The sequence below is a fragment of the Pleurodeles waltl genome, chromosome 6 (genome assembly GCF_031143425.1).
Source record: "Pleurodeles waltl isolate 20211129_DDA chromosome 6, aPleWal1.hap1.20221129, whole genome shotgun sequence".
In the NCBI taxonomy this organism is placed as follows: Eukaryota; Metazoa; Chordata; class Amphibia; order Caudata; family Salamandridae; genus Pleurodeles; species Pleurodeles waltl.
Window position 1 is genome coordinate 1,595,789,956 of NC_090445.1, and position 20,013 is coordinate 1,595,809,968.

Consider the following 20,013-nt stretch of genomic DNA (forward strand, 5'->3'; position numbering starts at 1 on the left):
AGCTTGGCAGGGAATCTGTATTCTAGTGTCATTTCATGAAATAGAAAAAAATCAGGAAGAGTTGAGGACAGACTATGAGTGTAAAATTTCTTAGCTTTTACATCGGAAAGAGTTCAGTTCTATTAAGGGCACAAAGGGGGGGATTATGAGAGGTCCATGTAGATGAAAGCAACCTTTAGAACATCTCACTTCCTGTTTTCTAGCAGCTCAGATAAGAGCCTGACATTATTTTCCTGTGCTTATTGTCAGTATTTTAAGTTCTGTGTGTAGGTGACATTTCTTATTGGCCTAGTTGATTTTTTTTTCAGATTACAAATTTCTGTTTGTTAATTTTGTTGCCCCTCACAACATGTTAGCTGCTATTGGGCGGCTGCTGCTGTCCTCCGACCATGTTACAGTATCATCTGGTTTCTTCATGCTTATACATTTGCTTCGCAGCAGGTGATTTAGCTCTGCTTCCTTGTGCCCGGCCACCCTCTGAAGCCGCCTTCTCTCTCTCTCTCCATCATGGCCACTTGCAGCCTCTATGCCCCGTCCACAAGCTGGGCATCCTCATAGACGCCATGGGTGCCATTTTCAATAGACACCCTAGGCAGCAATTTGAGGCTTGGCTTCTTCTTTTATGGTTATTCTGAATTGCTCCCCTTCATGCCCTCAGTGAAGGTTGTAAATTCTGTCAGCGGCTTGGCCGTAAAAAGAAGCCGGTGCCTTCCCACCCTGTAATGATATGTATGTTTTGATCACTGACTTCGTTTTGCCTATTGACTTTATTTTAGCATTAGCCACTGCCACGTTAAAAGCTGCAAGTAGTTTTCCACCTTGTACAATATGCTCATGTTTTTATTTTTTGTGTTCTTTCCCACCAAGGGCTTAGGCTGATAAGAATGTACTAAGACGGCAGGGAACGGTCTTGTTTTGAAGTGGCACCTTGGGATTGTGGCAAAGTCCTGACATGTTATTTTCAAAGCTGGCCTAAAAGAATCAGCATTTTTTAATAATAAACTTCTGCAGTGAGAGGGAGGTTCTAGACTTTTCCTCTCTTGTTTGTTCAAAGTAAAAGAGGCCGAGAGTAGATGGATTGGGGACTGAGAGTGTTTCAGATCTTAGGCATGCCCAGGACGCTGGGGTGTGTCATCCTTCCCGTGAGGATAATTGATCTCTCTCCTCGATCAATTCTGGGATCTGGCACTCTGATGCTGAATAGGAGGGAGATGAAGCAGTTGTGCCCTTGCCTCACGGTGATGCATCTTTTTTAGTTCATTATTTGCTTTGCATTATAATATAGATACATATATTTGCTGTGTATATTGCAGTAGAGAATCATTTGTCCATGTTTTCATTTCATTGCTGTGACCTTTTTTAAACGTGTGCTTTCAGCATGCTGACCTTCTTTTACGAACCTTGCGAAGTGAAGTAATAAATGTCTTCTTTAGACTAGGACTAAGAAGCGCATTCCAGAGATTTTTGTCAGTGCATGAGTGTTTCAGCTTGGTCATTAGTGAAGCAAAACATAACTATTTTAATATCTCAATAATCTGCCAGGGGTAAGTAGCTTTTTACTCTCTACTCCAGTGACTCCTAAGACCAACGGACTGTTCATCAGTCTTTAGGGGTCATCTCACACTAACTGCACCTCGTTACCCCGAGTACCACTGGTTCGTCCTAGACAATGACTTCTCAGGCAGATATTAGCATTGTCCAGATCAGTTTTGCTGAGGAAGAACCCAATTATTTTGTTGATAAGCATCTGTCTGACTCTATTAACTCGTCGGTTCAAGCCTCAGTCCACAAATCCATTTCCTTCACAGTGAAGCCTATTGAAGAGCATTTGTGAAGGGCTCAAAGGCACTACTCCCAGATGATTTCAGTGCCCTGAAGTCCCAATTGGCTGAAGACGGAGAACAATCACTATGATGCCCAAGCTGACAATTGTTAAGATGATAAAGAGTTCTACTCCCTGGGCATTGGCGACTCAGAATCCGACGTAGATACTGATAGGCATTGGAGCCTGTTGCTTGCAGCTAAAAGAAATAAGATACCCATGGAAGAGGGGAGAGTGGCCAAGAGAGCCCTCCTTGAAATGTTTTCACCAGAAGACTTGATCAACTCCAGATCTGCACATTGGTCCCCTTCTCCTAAATTAGCTCTCTATGTGCAATTATGCCTCTACGAGCCCCTTGACATGAAGGTTAGAAATAAGTTGTGAGGAAATTGCCCACGGCCCACTATATAAGGAAAGGTGGTGGCTTATGCAGAGGTCGACCCAAAATGTCCACCTTTATGGGGGAAAGTCTTGCAAGATCCCGAAATACAAATAGGCAGAGTGTGGTGAGGGTTCCAAGATAAGCTGTTTGTCCTAGCCATCCCTCCAACTAAAATATTTGTTTTAGCAGTCAAAGCAAAGAACGAAAGTCTGGCAATGAATCCTGAGGTTCTGGCAGATTGGGCACATTGTCCATCTGCCTTCTTGGCAATGCAACTTAGTTACCTCAACCGAATAGCGCCTTTCTATTCCCATAGGAGTCAAAACTAAGGTAATTTAGCATCTTTGTAAGGTGGCCCAGTAGAAGGGGTTTCCTTTCTGGAGAACCCTTTATGAAGGAATCGGGCAAATTTGTCAACACATTCACAGCCTTGGATAAAGTTCAACTTTCAATGAAGAAGCTCTTTAGTCAAGGCCTTTTTGGAAATACTGGTCGAGGAGGAGGATGTTCGGCTGGTTGTTTCCTGCAGCACCGTCCTCAAGGGGGTTCAGGCTTCAGAAGAAGAAACACTTGATGCGACCAAGAAAGATTTAGGAATTTCTACTCCATGATGGGATAGAAACATCAGAGGCCACTGCCAGAGGAAACTACAGAGGAGCCATCAGCGGAGACTTCAACCAAAGAACCTCAGTTCATCCTTAGTATGTTTCTCGGGTGGGGCATGTGACAGTGTTTTCACTGAATTGGAATACTGATGAATGATGTTTGGATCTTGAAGACATTCAAGGCTTCTGCCTTGAGTTTTGTAGTGTGCCTCACAGTATGTCTACCCAAGACCATTTTGTTTTGCTTTTCCCCGAAGGACATTAAGGGCCTGATTCTAACTTTGGAGGACAGTGTTAAACCGTCCCAAAAGTGGCGGATATACCACCTACCGTATTACGAGTTCCATAGGATATAATGGACTCGTAATACGGTAGGTGGTATATCCGCCACTTTTGGGACGGTTTAGCACAGTCCTCCAAAGTTAGAATCAGGCCCTATATCTCAGGAAATCTCCCAGTTATTCCTAAAAGGGGCCATCTACAAGACCGCTCTGCACTCTCACAGGCTCCACAGCAATATGTTTGTCATGGACAAAAAAAGGAAGAAGGTACAGAGTTGTGGTAAATCTGAGAGAGTTAAAATCCTGGCTTAAGTACCACTACTTCAAGATGGAGGGAGTTCACCTTCTCAGAGATAATTTGCGGCAAAAAGATTGTATGATGTGTCTTGACCTAAAGGATGCTTACTCGACTGAACCCATTTTCGAGCCATATCCTAGGCTCCTTTAGATTCAGTGGCAAGGATGAATGTACAGATTCTCTGCCCTTCCCTCCGACCTCTGTCCCACCCCTTTTGTTTCACCAAGTCCAGGAAACCCATGGCAGAAGTCCTGAGAGCCATGGGATATCAAATGATCATATATCTAGCCATCATTGTCCTGACCTCTCCTGATGCATCCACTGTCAGTGAGATTCAATCACCTACAGAATATCAGATTTCTAATAAACATTCAGCAATCTCAATTTTGTCCTTCACAGATCTTCCTGCGGTTCCAGATTGATTCAATGAAGGTCTCTCTCTCTCCCTCCCTCTTGATGAGGGGTCAGTCATTCTTGTGACAGATTGCACAAATTGTCAGCCTGCTCTTGGTCTCAATTCAAGCCATCTACCCAGACCACTTTTAATAGGGCCCTTCAACGTCAGAAAATACCCCATCTCCACAATGGTCTCTCATACGACAACAAGATTCCTCTCCCGGAGGATGCCAGACAGCAGATGCCTTGGTGCCTTTCTCATATGTAGGTGTGAAGCGGCTGTCAATTTAGGGTTCTGTCCCAGACTTGGTGATGGAATCAGGTGCCTGCAAAACAGGCTGGGGTGCTAGGTGCAGAGAACTCTCAACAGGGGGGGAATAGTTCCCAGAATATCTGCAACTGCCCATCACCTATCTGGAGCTGTTAGAAGGCTTTTTTGTAGTGAAATCTCCAACAAAAGGCAGTTCAACATGTGTCCCGTTGAAGATGGACAACATCTCAGCAGTGAAGTATATCCTTGTACTGGGAGGGATGAGCTTGAATATGCTGATCAAACTGATTTGGATGCGAAAGCGAAGATGAATTGGACAGGAGATATGCCCCCCCCTCCCCCCCCCCCCCCCTTCAAGCTACCCTAGTCCCTGTTCACAGACAAGCAGCAGAGCTGGTCTTTGTTCCACATCTCTGTAGATCTCTGGTATTTTATCCAATCCTCCTGGGGCTCTTATGCAACTTCTCCGTCCTTCCTTCATCTTTCCAGTACTTAATGATGTATCCCTTGGACAGCCCTTACCCCTGATTCTAGACCGTTGGCTCACTCTGACTGCTTGGCGGCTTTTAGGGAAGGCTGGCAATTGTCAGGCTTTTTGACAAAAACTACAGACTTCATGAGTGAGGCTTGGGCAGATACCACTCGCAAAGGCTTTTCTTCTTCCTGGAGACACTGACATTGCTAATATCTCAAATGGGGCCCTGATCCAGTTCAGTCAGATATGATTACATTTTGAATTTTCTTTCAGAACTGGCAAAATCTAGGATAGCATATAGAACCTTTAATTACTTTTTTCTTCTTCCATTTGTGCGGGACTCGCTCCGAATGACCCACAATAGCTTTTATCAACTGCCCTTAGTTTGTAAAGATCCCAGGGCCATTTCTTTTGCAATAGCTATGGTTTGGATTGTAGCATAATGAGGTTTGCATGATGGACATGGTGTGGTTTCTTTCTTCTTCTGGAGGTGCAGTACAGACACTAATTTTTTCTCATGAAGTCATTCACCATAGAGTCAAACAGTTCCTGAGAGGAAGGATTACAATAGGCTGTGGAATTTCATAGTTCTATTGTGTTTCTTGCAGCATAGACCCCACTCCAACGAAAGTTTATCCAGAAAACAATTGTTGGCCAAGTTGGTGACTTTGCTGTGCTTACTTTTCTACAGAAGAATATCTGATGTTAGTGCCCTGGACATCTCTAGTAGGATCTTTACTACAGAGGGAGTGACCTTTACCACTGGAAAAACAACATAGGTCAGTTTCATATCCCTGCTTTCCTGACCAAAGTAACCTGTGTGTGGTTAAAGGCCTCTTGCTATGGCGAGTCATATTTGATCAGGTTGAGCTATTTTTAGGACAAGAACAGTTCAGTCACAAAATGAAGGAGCAAGAAAGATGCCTTCAAATCTTGTTCTTGTCACTTCTGCTCTGTGTTCACAGAGTTTCAAGATTTTGTAAGGTTAACTGTCTGACCTGCTGTAAACAGTGTGAAATGAAAGGCTATAGGTTGTCTGGTTTTTCCTAACACACATTATTTAAATAACTAAGTCAACTGAACAAACATTTCAAAATATGTCAGTAGTTGTGAAAGCCCATTTTGTGTACTTCTGTGTGATGAAAAAATATTTTAATAGGATGAAAAGAAATTAGAAACCTTAGGGGGTCATTATGACCCTGGCAGTCGGACCTCCGCGTTCGTGGCGGTTCCACCGCCACATTAAGACAGTGGCGGAGCTGCAGCCTGGCAGTCCCAGCGGTTGTAATCTGCCAGTGCAGCGCTGCCTTGGGGATTACGTGTCCCCATCCGCCACTCTGTCCTTGGTGGTTTACACCACCATGGAAAGGCTGGAGAAATGGGGGGCGGGGTGGGGGGTCCTGGGGGCCCCTGCACTGCCCATGCACTTGGCATGGGCAGTGCAGGCCCCCCCCCCCCCATGCACAGCCCCATCGCGGATTTCAGTGCCAGAATTACAGGCAGTGTACTGCGCGATGGGTGCTGCTGGACCCGCTGCATTGTCGCCGACTCCATTAGGTGCCGGCTGCAATGTCCCCACTGGCCCTGCGGACGGACATGCTGTTTCCGCCCGCCGGCCCAGCAGGGAACTCAAAATAGGGCTGGTGGGGTTCAGGCCACCTGTGTGGCCTGATGGCGGAATGACATGTCATAATGAGGGCCTATATTTGGTGATGTGCAAATGATAAATATGTTTTTTGAAATCCAATTTTCACAGATTATTGTTAATATACTATATAGTTTCATCAGAAAAGCGGCAGGTTAGTGGGAAGGTTTTTGGACATTTCTTGGAAATGTACTGTCTGTAAATGAGTGCGCTACCACATCATGCTATTGTAATATATTTTTTAAAAGTGAGTTTTTAAACATAACCTGAAAAACACTCCTATCCTGATGGCAATGCTATTAGTAAACTAAGACAAGTCATAGATCATGTGTACCCTACATGTGGGATAGATTCTTATTATAGAGCAAATGTTTAGTCTGTTTAATGAAACAAAGGTTTTTTTGTAGACAGAGCCTGATGATTTAGAGTTACAGGTGGTATATACATTTTTTGTGATTACTATGGTTTTAGAAGAATGCTTGATTCTCATATTATGACCTGCAACTGGTGTCATTTCATTGTATCAAATGGAAATGACTGTATTTTGTTGCAGGTTGGAATAACAAGCAAGATTAAGGTGTTCTTCGCCTTTTGCTGCTGCTCTCTGAGGACATAGGAAGTGAGATCTTTAAGGCTGCCTTTAATCGCACAAGCCTCTCATCATTGTTATGAAACTTCATCTTATATTGTGCTAAAGACTTTTGGAATGTGTAGTCTTCTGTTGAGATACATTAGTATTGTAAATATTTAACTGGCTGCTGAGTATGCAAATATAGGAAAAGAATACATAATCCTCACCTCTGTGTCCTTTAATAGAACTGAAAACTTACCAGTGTGAAAGCTCAGAACTTTTACAGTCATTGTTGGCCCTCAACCCTTCCAGATTTGTTTTCTGTCTCAGACTGACTGTAGGACTCTGCACCCCTGCAGGCCTAGATGTCTACATCAAAAGATTAAATAATACTTTGCTGCCACAAGCAAAATTAACTTGTCCCTCCTCCTGAAACATATGGAAGAAAACATGGTTTCTAGGTGAAACTCGTGCTCAAAGTGTATTTCCCCAGAGTTGGTGGTGTTGGGTAGGGGACTCCAAATAAGGTAAGAAACATACCTTTTACTGGGGCATTTGGCTGCGGGTACCAGTTGTGTTTACAGGAGCCCGACTGGTACGTTCCTTTTTATTGTAAATGAAGGCATACGAGAGACACACATGTGCAGCAATAGTGAGTGTCTTCAAGTGAAGCATGTGCGGAAGATGTGGATTTAGTACATATGCTCCTACTTTCATTTCCAACACCCTCTTGTAGATTTAGTAGTGTGCTGGAAGGCGGTAAGTTGCTTCTGTTTGGGGCAAAAATGTAAATAGCTTCCTCTGGGTAAATTTAATTACAGGTTTTGCGCTGAGGAGAGCTGCTGATCAAAATAATTTAATTGCTCTTCTTTCCTGAATTTTGGTATCTAGTGAAATGTCACAGAATGTCAAGGCATATAACTTTTTTTACAGCTCCATTAATTCAAGGTTAGAGAGCAAATTGTATAATTGTATCTGCTGGGTTTGTCAAACCAAGTATTGGAGTCCTCAGGTTTCCAACGATTTGGATACTGTAAGATAACAAGAAGGGTTCTGCGAAAGCTGTATTGTTTATACAGGTCTGTAGAAAAGGACAAATGCACACAAGAATGTTGGTAATGGTTAGCATTGGGTAACTATGGTTAGCATTACAAGAAACTAGAAAGGACATGGTGCACCAGCAAGGGAACCACAGACAGAACGACATTCAAGGCAGCTCTCAACCACCACTACTACCAACTTTCGAAGGAGACAAAAGGAATGCCATGGCAGACAACATCAAAGCCAGCTCCAACCACAGCAAAGAACTCTTCAACATCATCAGAGTTCTCCAACTCTTCAGCCACTGAAAACAACACCACCCTTCCCAGGAACTTTGTGACACCTTGGCATATTTCTTACATGACAAGAGGTCCACCACAAAAAGCCAATCGACCGCCAACTCACAGAACACCTGGTGAACAACCATCTCTGGACACCTCCCAATCCGGATTCCGCACCAACCACAGCACCGAAACCACCTTAATAGCTGTCACCGATATCAGAACCCTCCTGGACTAGGGAGAAACAGCGGCCCTGACTCTTCTCAACCTTTCAGCAGCGTTCAACACCATATTCCACCCCGCGCTGACCAAAAGATTACATCTAATAGGAATCCAAGGATGTCCTCAAGTGGATTGTCTTACTCCTCCCTGGAAGAACCCAGAGAGTCTGCCTACCACCGTTTACCTTGAAACCCAAGAAAATCATCTGTGGCATTCCTCAAGGCCCATCCCTCAGCCTCAGTCTGTTCAACACCTACATGACCCCACTGGCCAACATCATCAGAGCTCATGGATTAAACATTATACCCCACGCACACAGCACAGAGCTCATCCTCTTGCTCTCAGATGATCCCACCAACATGAGAGCCAACATCTTCAGGTGTATTACAAGCGTCGCTGACTGGATAAAAGCCTGCTGCCTGAAACTCAACACAGAAGAAATGGAAGTGCTGATCTTAAGCTACCTGAAACTCAACACGGACAAAACAGAAATGCTGATCTTAAATAACAACATCTCCCGTGGAACGACTCCTGGTGGCCCTTTGAACTAGGACCCTCATCCACACAGACCGAACATGCTCATAAGCCTTGGCATTATCCTGGACAGCAAACTCACCATGAAAACCAAGATCAATGCAATCTCAAATGCCTTCTTCCTCTCTCTTCGCATGGTCCGGAAACTCTCCTAATGATGCCCCATCAACTCCAGACACACCATCACTCAAGCTCTGGTTACCAGCCACCTGGACAATGGCAACAAACTCTGCATGGGAATCAATGCTCACATCCCAAAGGGACTGTAAACCATACAGAGCTCCATGGCCAGATTCATCCTCGATCTCTCCACATGGACCCTCCGTCGCCCCTCCCCTCAAGAAACTGCACTGGCTTCCTATACAGAAGAGATGTCAATTGAAGATGCTGATCCACACCTACAAAGCCCTGCACAACCAAGGACTAGCCTACATCAACTACCTCCTGAACTTCCACCAACTCTCCAGACACCTGGCTCTGGCTCCGTCTCCCTCTCCTTTGCACACACCACCGCATCTGCTGAAGCAACATTAGAGAACTATCTTTTTCCTACCTTGCAGCCAAATCTCCCCCTGCTTCTCCGGACCTCCACCTTCTCTCCTGGAATTCCGTAAGGTACTCCAGACCTGGCTGTTCAACCAAACCCACCTGAAGCAAGAAGACCCTCAGTGCCTGGATTCCCTCCATGGTGATTAACTGCGCTATATAAATCCTCCTTGATTGAATATGAATTCACATCAAGGGGTTTGAAAGTCCTCAGTACATGTGATCTAAATAGCTTCTTTGTTGGCTATGGCCAGACCTACAGTGGTCATTTTTAGTTAGATTGTTCTTTTGGAGTATCTTACTCTAACTGGGAATGCCTTCATTCAAAATAGGTGGTGTAATTCTTTTTCCAGCACAAGTAGCTCGTCTGGGCTAGACTCTACTATAAATCTTGGATGTTGAAGCTCTCTTCCTTCATTGATATAGCTTTTAGAAGTTTGCAAGAGTGTAAGTGAGGGTGGATAAGTGTATTTTGTAGAGATTTGATGACAAGAGGGAGTTTAGGGCAAGGGTTGATGTCGGAAGCAAGCATATTAAGTAGAGATTTCACCAGATTAAGAGGTGATGGGAATGCAGGTGTCTCTAGTAGAAGTCTGTGTCACAATCCTAGCCAGGTTATTGGCAACAGCACAGGTCCATTTGCGGTATCAGTTCACTTGATTCCTTTGATGTGATATTTTTCCTAGATTCCTTCAGACTGATAATGTTCCAAGATTTCTTGGACTTGATGTTTCCCTGAATAGCTCTTTTCTGACCTGGCTTTGCTCCTCTGTTCTGTGGCTCACTGGACAGATGAGCCGGTTGTCCTCCTGTCTTGTGTCCTACAGGATATCCTAGCCTCATTCACGCCAGACACCTTTAGTATCATTTTCCAAACTTGTAATGTTGTTTATCAGTCTGAGAATAATAAAGAATGCTGTAGCCGCATCCCTGTTAAGATCAGAGGGACAAGGCTAATTCATAATTGTGATGGTTCACCCCCATGTTTAAAATGTCATACCTTATTAAAATGTCTTCCATTTATCATAACATTCCATCTTATTTCCTCACATACGTGTCTCGAGTTTTATTATGAGAAACTGCAGTTGGCCATGTCACATGTAAGAGAAAATGTAATATCCACGAGTTACATGTCTTTTTGGGTCTGTTTCAGGGGCTGTCAGAGTATGCAGCATGCCAGTCCCAGGCTTTTATGAAAGGAACAGGAACTTTTATATCAGGTAATACTCCATTCCAAATTGAGGGAAATCTTCTACTGGGTGCAGGCACTAAACAGAAACTGGAAGAGCACTAACGCCAGATTTAAGACTGAGTACTGGATTACACAAAAACAACCAAGAAGACGTCCAAATACACAGATGGTGCAGATATTTTTAATTCACCATATAGTACCTATGTGATTGAATAGTAGAGCTTACTAAGATGTGGAATTTCTAGAATACGCGGGTTTCTTTATTACTGCAGTGCAAATTTATGCATCATCCATTAGGCAAAAAAAAATGTGGTACATGAATCCTTAGTGCTATTGTAGGGAAATCGAGGTACTTTTCTTTACTTGGGAAGCCAGTGGGACAGGGTGGGATTTAAAGTTAAAAGGGAATGGGTCGTAATTTTCTCCATTGTTCATACTAGAGCATCTCTCACTTCAATAGAAATGTTTTAGTAGGAACATTGCAACTCTTTCAATTCTGATATTTATTGAATAGAGGGAAATGTCATGCAGGCTGCATGCATTGAGACCATGTACATACGTTAAGGTTTTAATCAAATGCAGTCATTTGTTGTTATTGGGCTCCCAATGAGTGAGAGTGTTTCTGGCGATTGTTGACAGAAGAACACGTCCTAAGCTTCATTTTACTGGTTACCATCACTGTACATCTGTTGTGCACCATAGCTACTCTGTCAATTGTGTTAAGTGAATAGTTTGCTGGTTCCCTCCTTCCAGGTCGGATCATGCGGATTTGGGATATTTTACCTCTACAATAACTTCATCTGCATTTCTCAAAGAATCCCATCACCTCTTCCTTTTAATATTTATCTTTGGCATCTGTTTACACATTGTGCTCCTTGCAGTGCTACTTACTAATCTATCAAAAGTGGGTCTTCTTGGCAAGGATAAGATTGTTTTGCTGGTGTATAGATAAGAACTGCCTCTTCCTAAAACAATCTGAGACTCCAGAATAAATAAGAGAATACTGGAATTTTGCCAGCAGCAGATTCAAATCATGGAAAAGAAAAAACAGACCAAATGGCAGAGAGAAGATACCAAAAAATGCTGGAGACAAGATGGAAAAATAGTAGCTGAAACAGAAACCTCCGTGTGAGTAATAAGCAAACTAGTGAAGTTGCAAAGCATCATAAACTCAATCCAGTCTCCGTATATAGTAGATAACCTGGAAGAGATTCTAGAATGAAAAGGGAAGTGGCTTGAGATTCAGCTCGGAAAAAATAGATGGTTCCTGCATACAGTCCAACTTAGAAATCCAGGCCTGGATTCTTTAAAAAAAAAAAAAAAAAAAAAAGCTTTCAGGTAATTTGCAACCATACTGATAACAATGATTACCTATAATTTAGTCTTTTTGCTCTTTGATCATGCATACAACATTACAGAGACATTGCATGCCTGCAACCCAGGAAATGGGAACCACGAGGGAGAGCTTGCCATGGAAATCTATAAGGTAAAAGTTGGGCTGAAATTTGTGAGGCTGGCTAGGGTGGTTTGAATTGAATAATACTTTATGTGAAAACACACCCTTCATCTTACTTTTCTTAGTTATTCATCCTTCAAAGGAACGCCTCCGATGTTGGCACGCTGGTTAGTGTATTAGAGTTAGAGTATTTTCTTCACAGAAGAAGCGACCAATGGGCAGTCAAAAAAAGTGAAGTCTTTTAAACATAACATACAGCATATGTATTTGAGCAATATCACCAAAAAAGGTGGAATCCAAGTTGAAGGTATGATGTTAAGAGTAGGCTTAAAAATTGACAGTTAGCAGGGTTAATCTCTTCAACAAACTAACATTTAACAAAGAAGGCTCAAACATACGTGTGGGATGGCCTATCACACAGATTTTAAGGTTTGGTGATACAGATGATGAAAATTAGGACGCGTCTACAGAAGTATCACCAGTTTTTCTGGTGCTAGCAGCCAAGCCCTTTGTTTGCCGAATGTGGTTCCACTGCATCATTACCCTGGTAAATCTTCTTTACTAATGGCTTAATTTCTCCTGTAGCCCAGATACATTGTAATGGCAACAAGTCAAAGAATGGTGGAGAATGCACTATCTGACAGGAGCTCCGATCCTCAGCAGCCACCACTGGAAAAAACACAACACCAGTTGTCCTGCTGTGATATTCTAGCAAAACCTACTATACAATATTTTAAAGTTATAGGACCATAGTAAGCGTGAGCTCCCAGACACAACCTATGTGCTGATTGGAAGAATATCTGCAGTAGAGCGTTTACCATACGTTTTCTCCATTATCTGAGAAAACCACTGTAATTTAAATGATTCAGTTGCAGAATGGAATATTCATGCTGGCAGATCACCCTAAGCTACAAAAAGGTTTCACATGTTCTAAGTGGCTGTGGCATGTCTCACCAAACCTCTCACTACGGAGGAATGAAAAAATGGTGGCACTTAAAGATCCATAGCCTGTGTTTATGGAATTAATTTGTCATCTGTTGTCCCATTGCATCCTCTTGCTGAGCAAATGTTGAGTATTTGTGCTTTGTACTGTCTAACTTTTGTTACTTTCTTAGTAAGAACCAAATTATCAGGTACCTACAAAGCCAATATCATAATGTGATTCATCTTTCATGTTGGTACTCTTACATCTCCTCTCTTGTAGGAACCGGAGCTGCTTTGGTGCTCCAGAAGATACTCAACAAGAAGTTGCCATACCCTCTACAATGGAACGTGCTGATCTCTGTTGGTGCGTGCTTTTTCTGCCAAACTCATGCCACAGTCTTGCCAATACCCAGAGGTGGAAAATAGCATTTTGGGCTGCCTTGTTCGTATTGTGTACTAATAGGAAAGAGTGAGTGCAGGACGATCCAGGTGTGCGTGTGTGTAAAAGAAAGTGATTGGCAATGTGCACAAGCGATACCATTTTCTTGTTCATGATTAGTGTAAGAGCAGGACAAATGATTTTGGTACACGAAAATTCAGAGAAAGCTATTGCCTTAGTTTATGAAGTGCTTGACAGCCACCCCAGTATCTTGATGCCTACTGTGTAGCAAAACACACAGACATAGTACTAAGTCTTTGGTGGAGGTCACCAAGGAAACACTTATTTGTGAAAGACAAGGTAGTTAGCTTGCCTCGTAAGTTGTACTAAAATCCAAACCAAAGCCTTTATTCTGCAACACTCTTGCACGATCTGTTTAATCAGCAGATTTTTAAAGGTGCCTTTTTAAAGGAACAGTGCAGGGGGTGTAGTGTTTAAACATGGTGATTAGAAAGGCCTTCCTGTTACAAAGGAGTGCTCTCTGGTCAACTAGATGATGGTGAAGCTAGCTGAAAAGTCAAGATGCAAGATGGATTTCTCCCTCCAGGAGAGTAGTATTTTTACGCAAGTGATGTATGTGGTGTAGGATCCATCATGAATTGTTGTTTGTGTGGATTTGCATCTTATATGGATAGAATTCGGGGCCTGTCCCTGCCTGTTTTTTTGATCAGCCTGGCATCTTTAACAGTTTACATCTTTTGGAACCACATTAGCTGTTCTATTGTTCAGATCAGATACACTCGGTTTACTCAGTGTATGTTTTGGATGCTGCATTGACTTGTTCAGCAGAGACCTTGTCTACTAGGGCGACATAGGCCAGCCTCTGCTGTAGCATGCTTTTGTTGTGGGTTCCTTTAGTGCCTAGATTGGGCACCCTTATTTTAGCTCTAGGCCTACAGCCTGTGCCCTTTTACCCACATACACATTTTATTTGTTTATTCATTTTAAAGTATTTTAGCACTGCTCACTTTCAGCATGGTTGTTTTAGATTTTAATCAGTTGCTTTTGTGCTAAAGTGTTTTACATTTATCAGACCCTTTGCACAGCATTTCATTCTGTGCCCTGCTTAAGGCTGTCATGTTTATACACAATAATTTACCCAGTATTGTACCTCCGGGGTCAAACCTTAAACCCTAGGCATATCATGATGTCAGGCTTGTTTGTAGAACATAACACATTTTGTTATATGAACACGGCATAGGCCAAAAGTAGGGTGGAGGGCATTCCAACCATGGCCTTTGGGAATGTATATCCATCTATTGCCAGCTCCTCTGGTTCTGGCCTTGTCTTTCCAACCAAACTGGAGGATTGACAGCAAGCAGACCCTTGCCCATCTTTCAGGTATAAGGTGAGTGTTTCTTCCATTGACCAGAACATGCAGAACGGGTAACACTGCTACACTCTCAGGTTTAGAAAGTAGGGTGTAGATAGGAAATACTAGATCGTATGATCGTATGATTAGATCTATTAATATGTTTTACTCTAATGATCAGTCATCACTGTATTATCTTTCATCTTCCTAATAGTCGCAGCTCATGCGTTTTATCAGTGGATGCAATTGCTTCAATAATCTTTGTGTCTGCCTTAGCATGTGCAAGAGTTTGTGAAACTGAGAGAAAGGGGTATGAGCTGTTCCACCACGACTTCCCCGAGGAGTCAGAGTGTCATGTTTCTAGGCTGCCACAAATGACTTTTATTCTCTAGGTTTGAGTGAGGTGCTGCTAGCTAGCTGACAAAGTCAGGCCGACAGCTTCCAGTCAGTGTAGGACTGACTCAGTCACCCACACTCGGTGGTGCTGCCGCCCTAAACGTAGCAGTCTTACTCCCATGGTAAGAGTCCTACAGCACTGTCAGACTACCTTTCATTGGCCTTCTCTGTCCACAGCTTAAAGGTTGCCTGGTGAGGTGTTTGAAAAAATTATGCACTGGCATTGTGCATCAACAGTGCAACAGCACACAATGTGTTAAAGTGCATTTTTGACTGGCTGTATGAGTATGCTGGAGCTGAAGTGAAAAGGGATGTGTGACTGGGCAGTAGAAGTGAAATGGCAGATTTACTGCCATTTCCACTCCTGCCTTTCTCTGTCTGCTGTTGGTTGGTACATGCCAATAGGAGATAGGGGATTTCTGCCTTTTCTTTGTGCCTGTTCTCCTCACTCTCATACAAAGAAAAGGTCATGCCCCTAGAGAACGAGGCAGAAGGAGGACCAGTGTCTGATATTTCGGGGTGACAAGACTGTAGGTAGCATAAAGGAATACAAAGGATCAACCATCCATTCCTGAACCTTTTCAGGCATACCTGTAGGTATACAAAAACAGGTATGTTGTTACTTTACAATAATCCTTATTAGCATCTTCATTTAGTTGTATTCCCTCTGTTTTTTACCTAGTACTTGAAATAAGCAGTCTAGGCATACATTCAAAAGCAAAGTGAGAAGTGCTAAGGGGTCTCATGTAAAATAGGACTGAGACTTAGGGCTTCTGCTTGATTTGCCTTTGCCAGTTCAATGGGAATGACCCAGTGCATGGGAGGAAGTGTATGATAATGCTGTCAGCCTGTCTAGGAGGATTGACTGGTCTGCAACATCAGATTCCGCTTAAAGGTCCAGCACTACTCGAATAGTTGCACGTTTGTCCTTAACCCATTCCACCAGGACCTGGAATGTATCAAGTTAGTTTTGGAATCAGATTATAATGGTGAACCATGGGAGCTAATGTCTTAAAAAAAAGTAGTTGGGTGACTACCAAGTTATCAATGTGTTTAGCCTGCAATTAACTTTTCTGTGGTCCAAGGAGGACTTTTTAAATCGTGGAGCCACAAGATTATTTTATTTGCCCTTGGAACAAACCCTTTCTTGAAAGAGTTTATTGACCATACCCAGTGACCACCTGTTTAAACATTAAGGACCTGATTTAGAGTACAGTTACTCCGTCAGGGTGACAGAGTATTTTACTCTGTCATCCTGATAGAGTATTTGCACTCCAAATTTAGAGATGTCTGCAGCCCCAGCTGACATCTTTTGCTTTGGCAGGAATGGGCTCCTGTCATTGCATAAAAAAAACGTGCTGTATGGCCCCGTCAACATGGCAGAGCCGTACAGCATATTTTCAGGTTTTTTTTTCTTTCAAAAAGAAAATCCCAATGTCTAATTTTCTTTTTTTTTTTTTTTTTTTAACTAAAAAAGCAAAAGCAATGACCTCCCCTCGCTATGGGAGTTATCGAAATGTTTTTACCTTCACTTACCTCCATGTTTTGGATGGGAGTAAGCAGAAGTATAAACTTGCCAATTTTTTTCACCCACTGGAAATAGGTTGGGTGGACAAATAGCAAAACCTCTGGTGGTCCTTTCTCCATCTGGCTGTCTGAGGTATATGTCAGCAGCAGAGACAGAGTGGTCTCTGCTGCTCACATACTGAAGGTCCACTGACTCTAATGTTGCGACGGAGTACTCTGTCGGCCGCACTTTAAATCAGGCCCTAAATGTGTTAGACGGTTGGCATTTTTTTTTATTGTGATCGCCAGTGGTATCTTTTAGTTAAGAATATGTCATCCTCTGTAATCATGTGAAAGATATTTGCTAGTTAATTTATCCTCTGGCTGTTGTTGTATGTGCCATTTCCTGTAAATATATTTGCTAGTTAATTTATCCTATGGCTGTTGTTGTATGTTCCTTTTACCCTTCAGCTTTCCGACAGCTGCCTTCCAGGTGTTTTTCTTTAAGTCTGTGCCAGTGGGTGATAAACTCTAGATTGACAAACTGGAATTTCTAGAATCAGTAAATCCTGAAAAGGAATGTATATTTCTTAAATGCTTCATTTCGGTGAGCAGTGGATAACGTTAGTTTTGCTTCAATAGTGGGTGGAATTAGTAGTTCTAGGACAAGGTATGGTTTTGATCTTTGATGGTAGGTAGTCAAGCCAGATTACTAGTATACCATTATTCAGGATGTTAGTTTGCAGTCTGGCGTAAAGAAAATTCAGTATTTGGCCTTTAATATGCGTAGGAGCTTGTGGAACATGTGTGAATCCCATATCCAGCAATGCTGCATGGACATATTGTACTATGCTGGCTCATGCGTAATAAATCCATAGGTTTAATCCTCCTTTGTGGTTCAGCGGAGGCAATCTATTGATATAGGACTAACTTGGTCTAAGAACCAAAACCATTAGTTGCGTTTAGCCAGGCAGCTTACAGTGATTGTTAGCATGATTTGGAGTGTGATTAAAACTTAAATGTGTGTCCTTTAGGTGCACTTGACGTCATTCTGAGTTATCTGGCTCCCATTCCTTTGAAAAAAACAAAAAACGGGCAAAGCAAATCTGTAAAAAATCTATAAAGTTTAAAAAAAAAAGCTTTTTATCTGTGTAAAAGATGATTTATGCAAAAGATTATCTGGGTTTTTGGAGTGTGTGAAGGAATGAGACACAGGAACCAACGAATAACGTCAGAAATTGGGCCATTATTTGGGTTGAGTGACGATATCACTAAATTTACATGGGCTCTCCCCCTAGTAGCTATCAATGAATACTTCTATCGCGCGGCCCAACACCCATAGGGTCTCAAGGCGCTTCTGCGGGCATGCTGCTCACTTGGATAGCCAGGTCTTGAGGTCCTTCCTGAACTGCTTCAGTGATGTGGCCTGTCTGAATTTGAGTGGTAGCATGTTCCATGTCCGGGCTGCAAGTTAGGAGAAGGATCTTCCCCCTGCTGTGCTTTTTTGGATTCTGGGAATGGCTGCCAGGGCAAGCTGGGAAGAACGGAATTGTCCGTTGGGTACGTAGAAGGTGAGGCGGTGGTTGAGGTATGCCGGTCCTATGTTGTGTAATGCCTTGTAGGTGTGTGTCAGAAGTTTGTAAGTGATGTGTTTGTTGACCGGTAGTCAGTGTAGGTCTTTGAGGTGGAAGGAGATGTAGCTTTGTCCGGGGATGTCCAGAATGAGTCTGACTGCAGCATTCTGGTTTCTTTGTAGTCTTAATTGTAATTTCTTTGTGATACCGGCGTTGCCGAAGTCAAATTTGCTGCTGACAAGTTTGTGGGTTACTGTCCTCCTCATCTTGGTGGGGATCCACTTGAAGATCTTTTGAAGGAGTTGAAGGGTGTACAAGCATGACAACGAGACAGCGTTGACTTGACAGGTCATGGACATAGAGGATTCCAGGATGATGCCCCGATTAGGTGCGTGGTCGGAGGGAACGAGGGCATTTCCCTGGATGGTAGGCCAGACAGAAGGGGTGGAACGGAGTATGAGGTTCTCTGTATTGTCCTATTTGAGTTTGAGGCAGCTGGCTTCCATACAGGTGGTGACTGCTCTCATTCAGTTGTGGAAACTTTTCTTGGCCTTTGTTGGGTCGTCGGTCAGGGAGAGGATCAGGTGGGTATCGTCAGCGGAGGAAACTATGTTTAGGCCGTGTTGTCTGATGATTTTGTCAAGCAGGGCAATGTAGATGTTGAAGAGTGTCAGGCTGAGTGAGGATCCTTGGGGTACTCCACAGCATGTTTCCTTTGGGTTCCGATGTGAAGGTGGTAGTTCTGACAGACACACTGTGTTCTTCCGTAAGGAAGAATCTGATCAATTCCCGTGCTTCATCCCTGATGCCGGCATCGTGGAGTCTGGCACAGAGGGTGGAGTGGGTGACATTGTCAAATGTGGCGGAGATGTAGAAGAGGATGAGAGCGGCTGTGTCTCCGTGGTCCAGAATGGCACATATATGTGGTCAGTGGCACCTAGGAGTGCTGTTTTGGTACTGTGGTTGCTCCTGAATCCGAATTGGGATGGGTCTAGGATTTGGTGTGTCTCGGGGAATTTGGTGAGTTGCTGCATGATGGTCTCTTCCATTACATTGGCTGGGGAAGGGAGCAGAGAGATGGGTCTGTAGTTCTTCAGCTCCCTTGGGTCTGCAGTAGGTTTCTTGAGTTACGGGTTGATCTCAGCGTGCTTGCAATCTGATGGGAGTGTGGCAGTCTGGAAGGATTGGTTGATAGTCCCTCAGAGCTCTGGTGCGATGGTAGCTCTGGCCAGGCTGAAAATGTGATGTGGGCATAGATCTGAAGGTGATCCCAAGTGGATGGAGTTCATGGGTTTCCTCTGTGGTGATGGGGGCCCAAGAGTTCAAGATCTGGTGCGGCATGGGGTCTGTGGTGGTGTTAGTGGGCAGTGTGGCACAGAGCAAGCAGGCTTAACTTAGGGCAATGTTTGAAGTATTTCTTCAGTATCAAAACACCAGTAAATTAAAAAAGCTAAGTAATAAAAATCCCAACCCAAATTAAAAAAATAGATAACAATTTAATAAACAAAATGACACACATGACAAATATCCAGCAGGGAACAGGAGGCATACATTTATTAAGTTTTAAGTCGAAATAGCGACAGGAAGCGCAAATTGTTAATGATAGTTAATGGTCGCAGTAGACCAGAACAAAGGCACTATTTGCCGCTGACTGTGATGGACCATGAATGGAATATACCAATCAGGTTCGGCATGGTCAAAGATTTTACTATTTGAGTTCTTTCTCTTTTTAGTCCAGTCCATCACATGATTTCACTTCTAAAGTCCAGAGGAACTCTGGGGGTGAATTAAAGACTCACAGGGTGTCAGACAAAGGCCAACAACAGGATCCAGATTGTCCAGTG

At 43.1% G+C, this 20,013-nt stretch overlaps 1 protein-coding gene across 2 annotated transcripts in view; it reads left to right on the forward strand.

Annotated features, from left to right (window-relative positions):
* The window catches only part of TMEM141 (transmembrane protein 141), a 49,692-nt gene that overhangs the window by 16,344 nt on the left and 13,335 nt on the right, over positions 1-20,013 (forward strand). For both annotated transcript variants that reach the window (XM_069241428.1, XM_069241429.1), the window contains exons 2-3: positions 10,524-10,590; positions 13,223-13,306. In XM_069241428.1, coding sequence (XP_069097529.1) covers positions 10,524-10,590; positions 13,223-13,306 — 151 coding nt within the window. The remainder of the gene's footprint in view (positions 1-10,523; positions 10,591-13,222; positions 13,307-20,013) is intronic.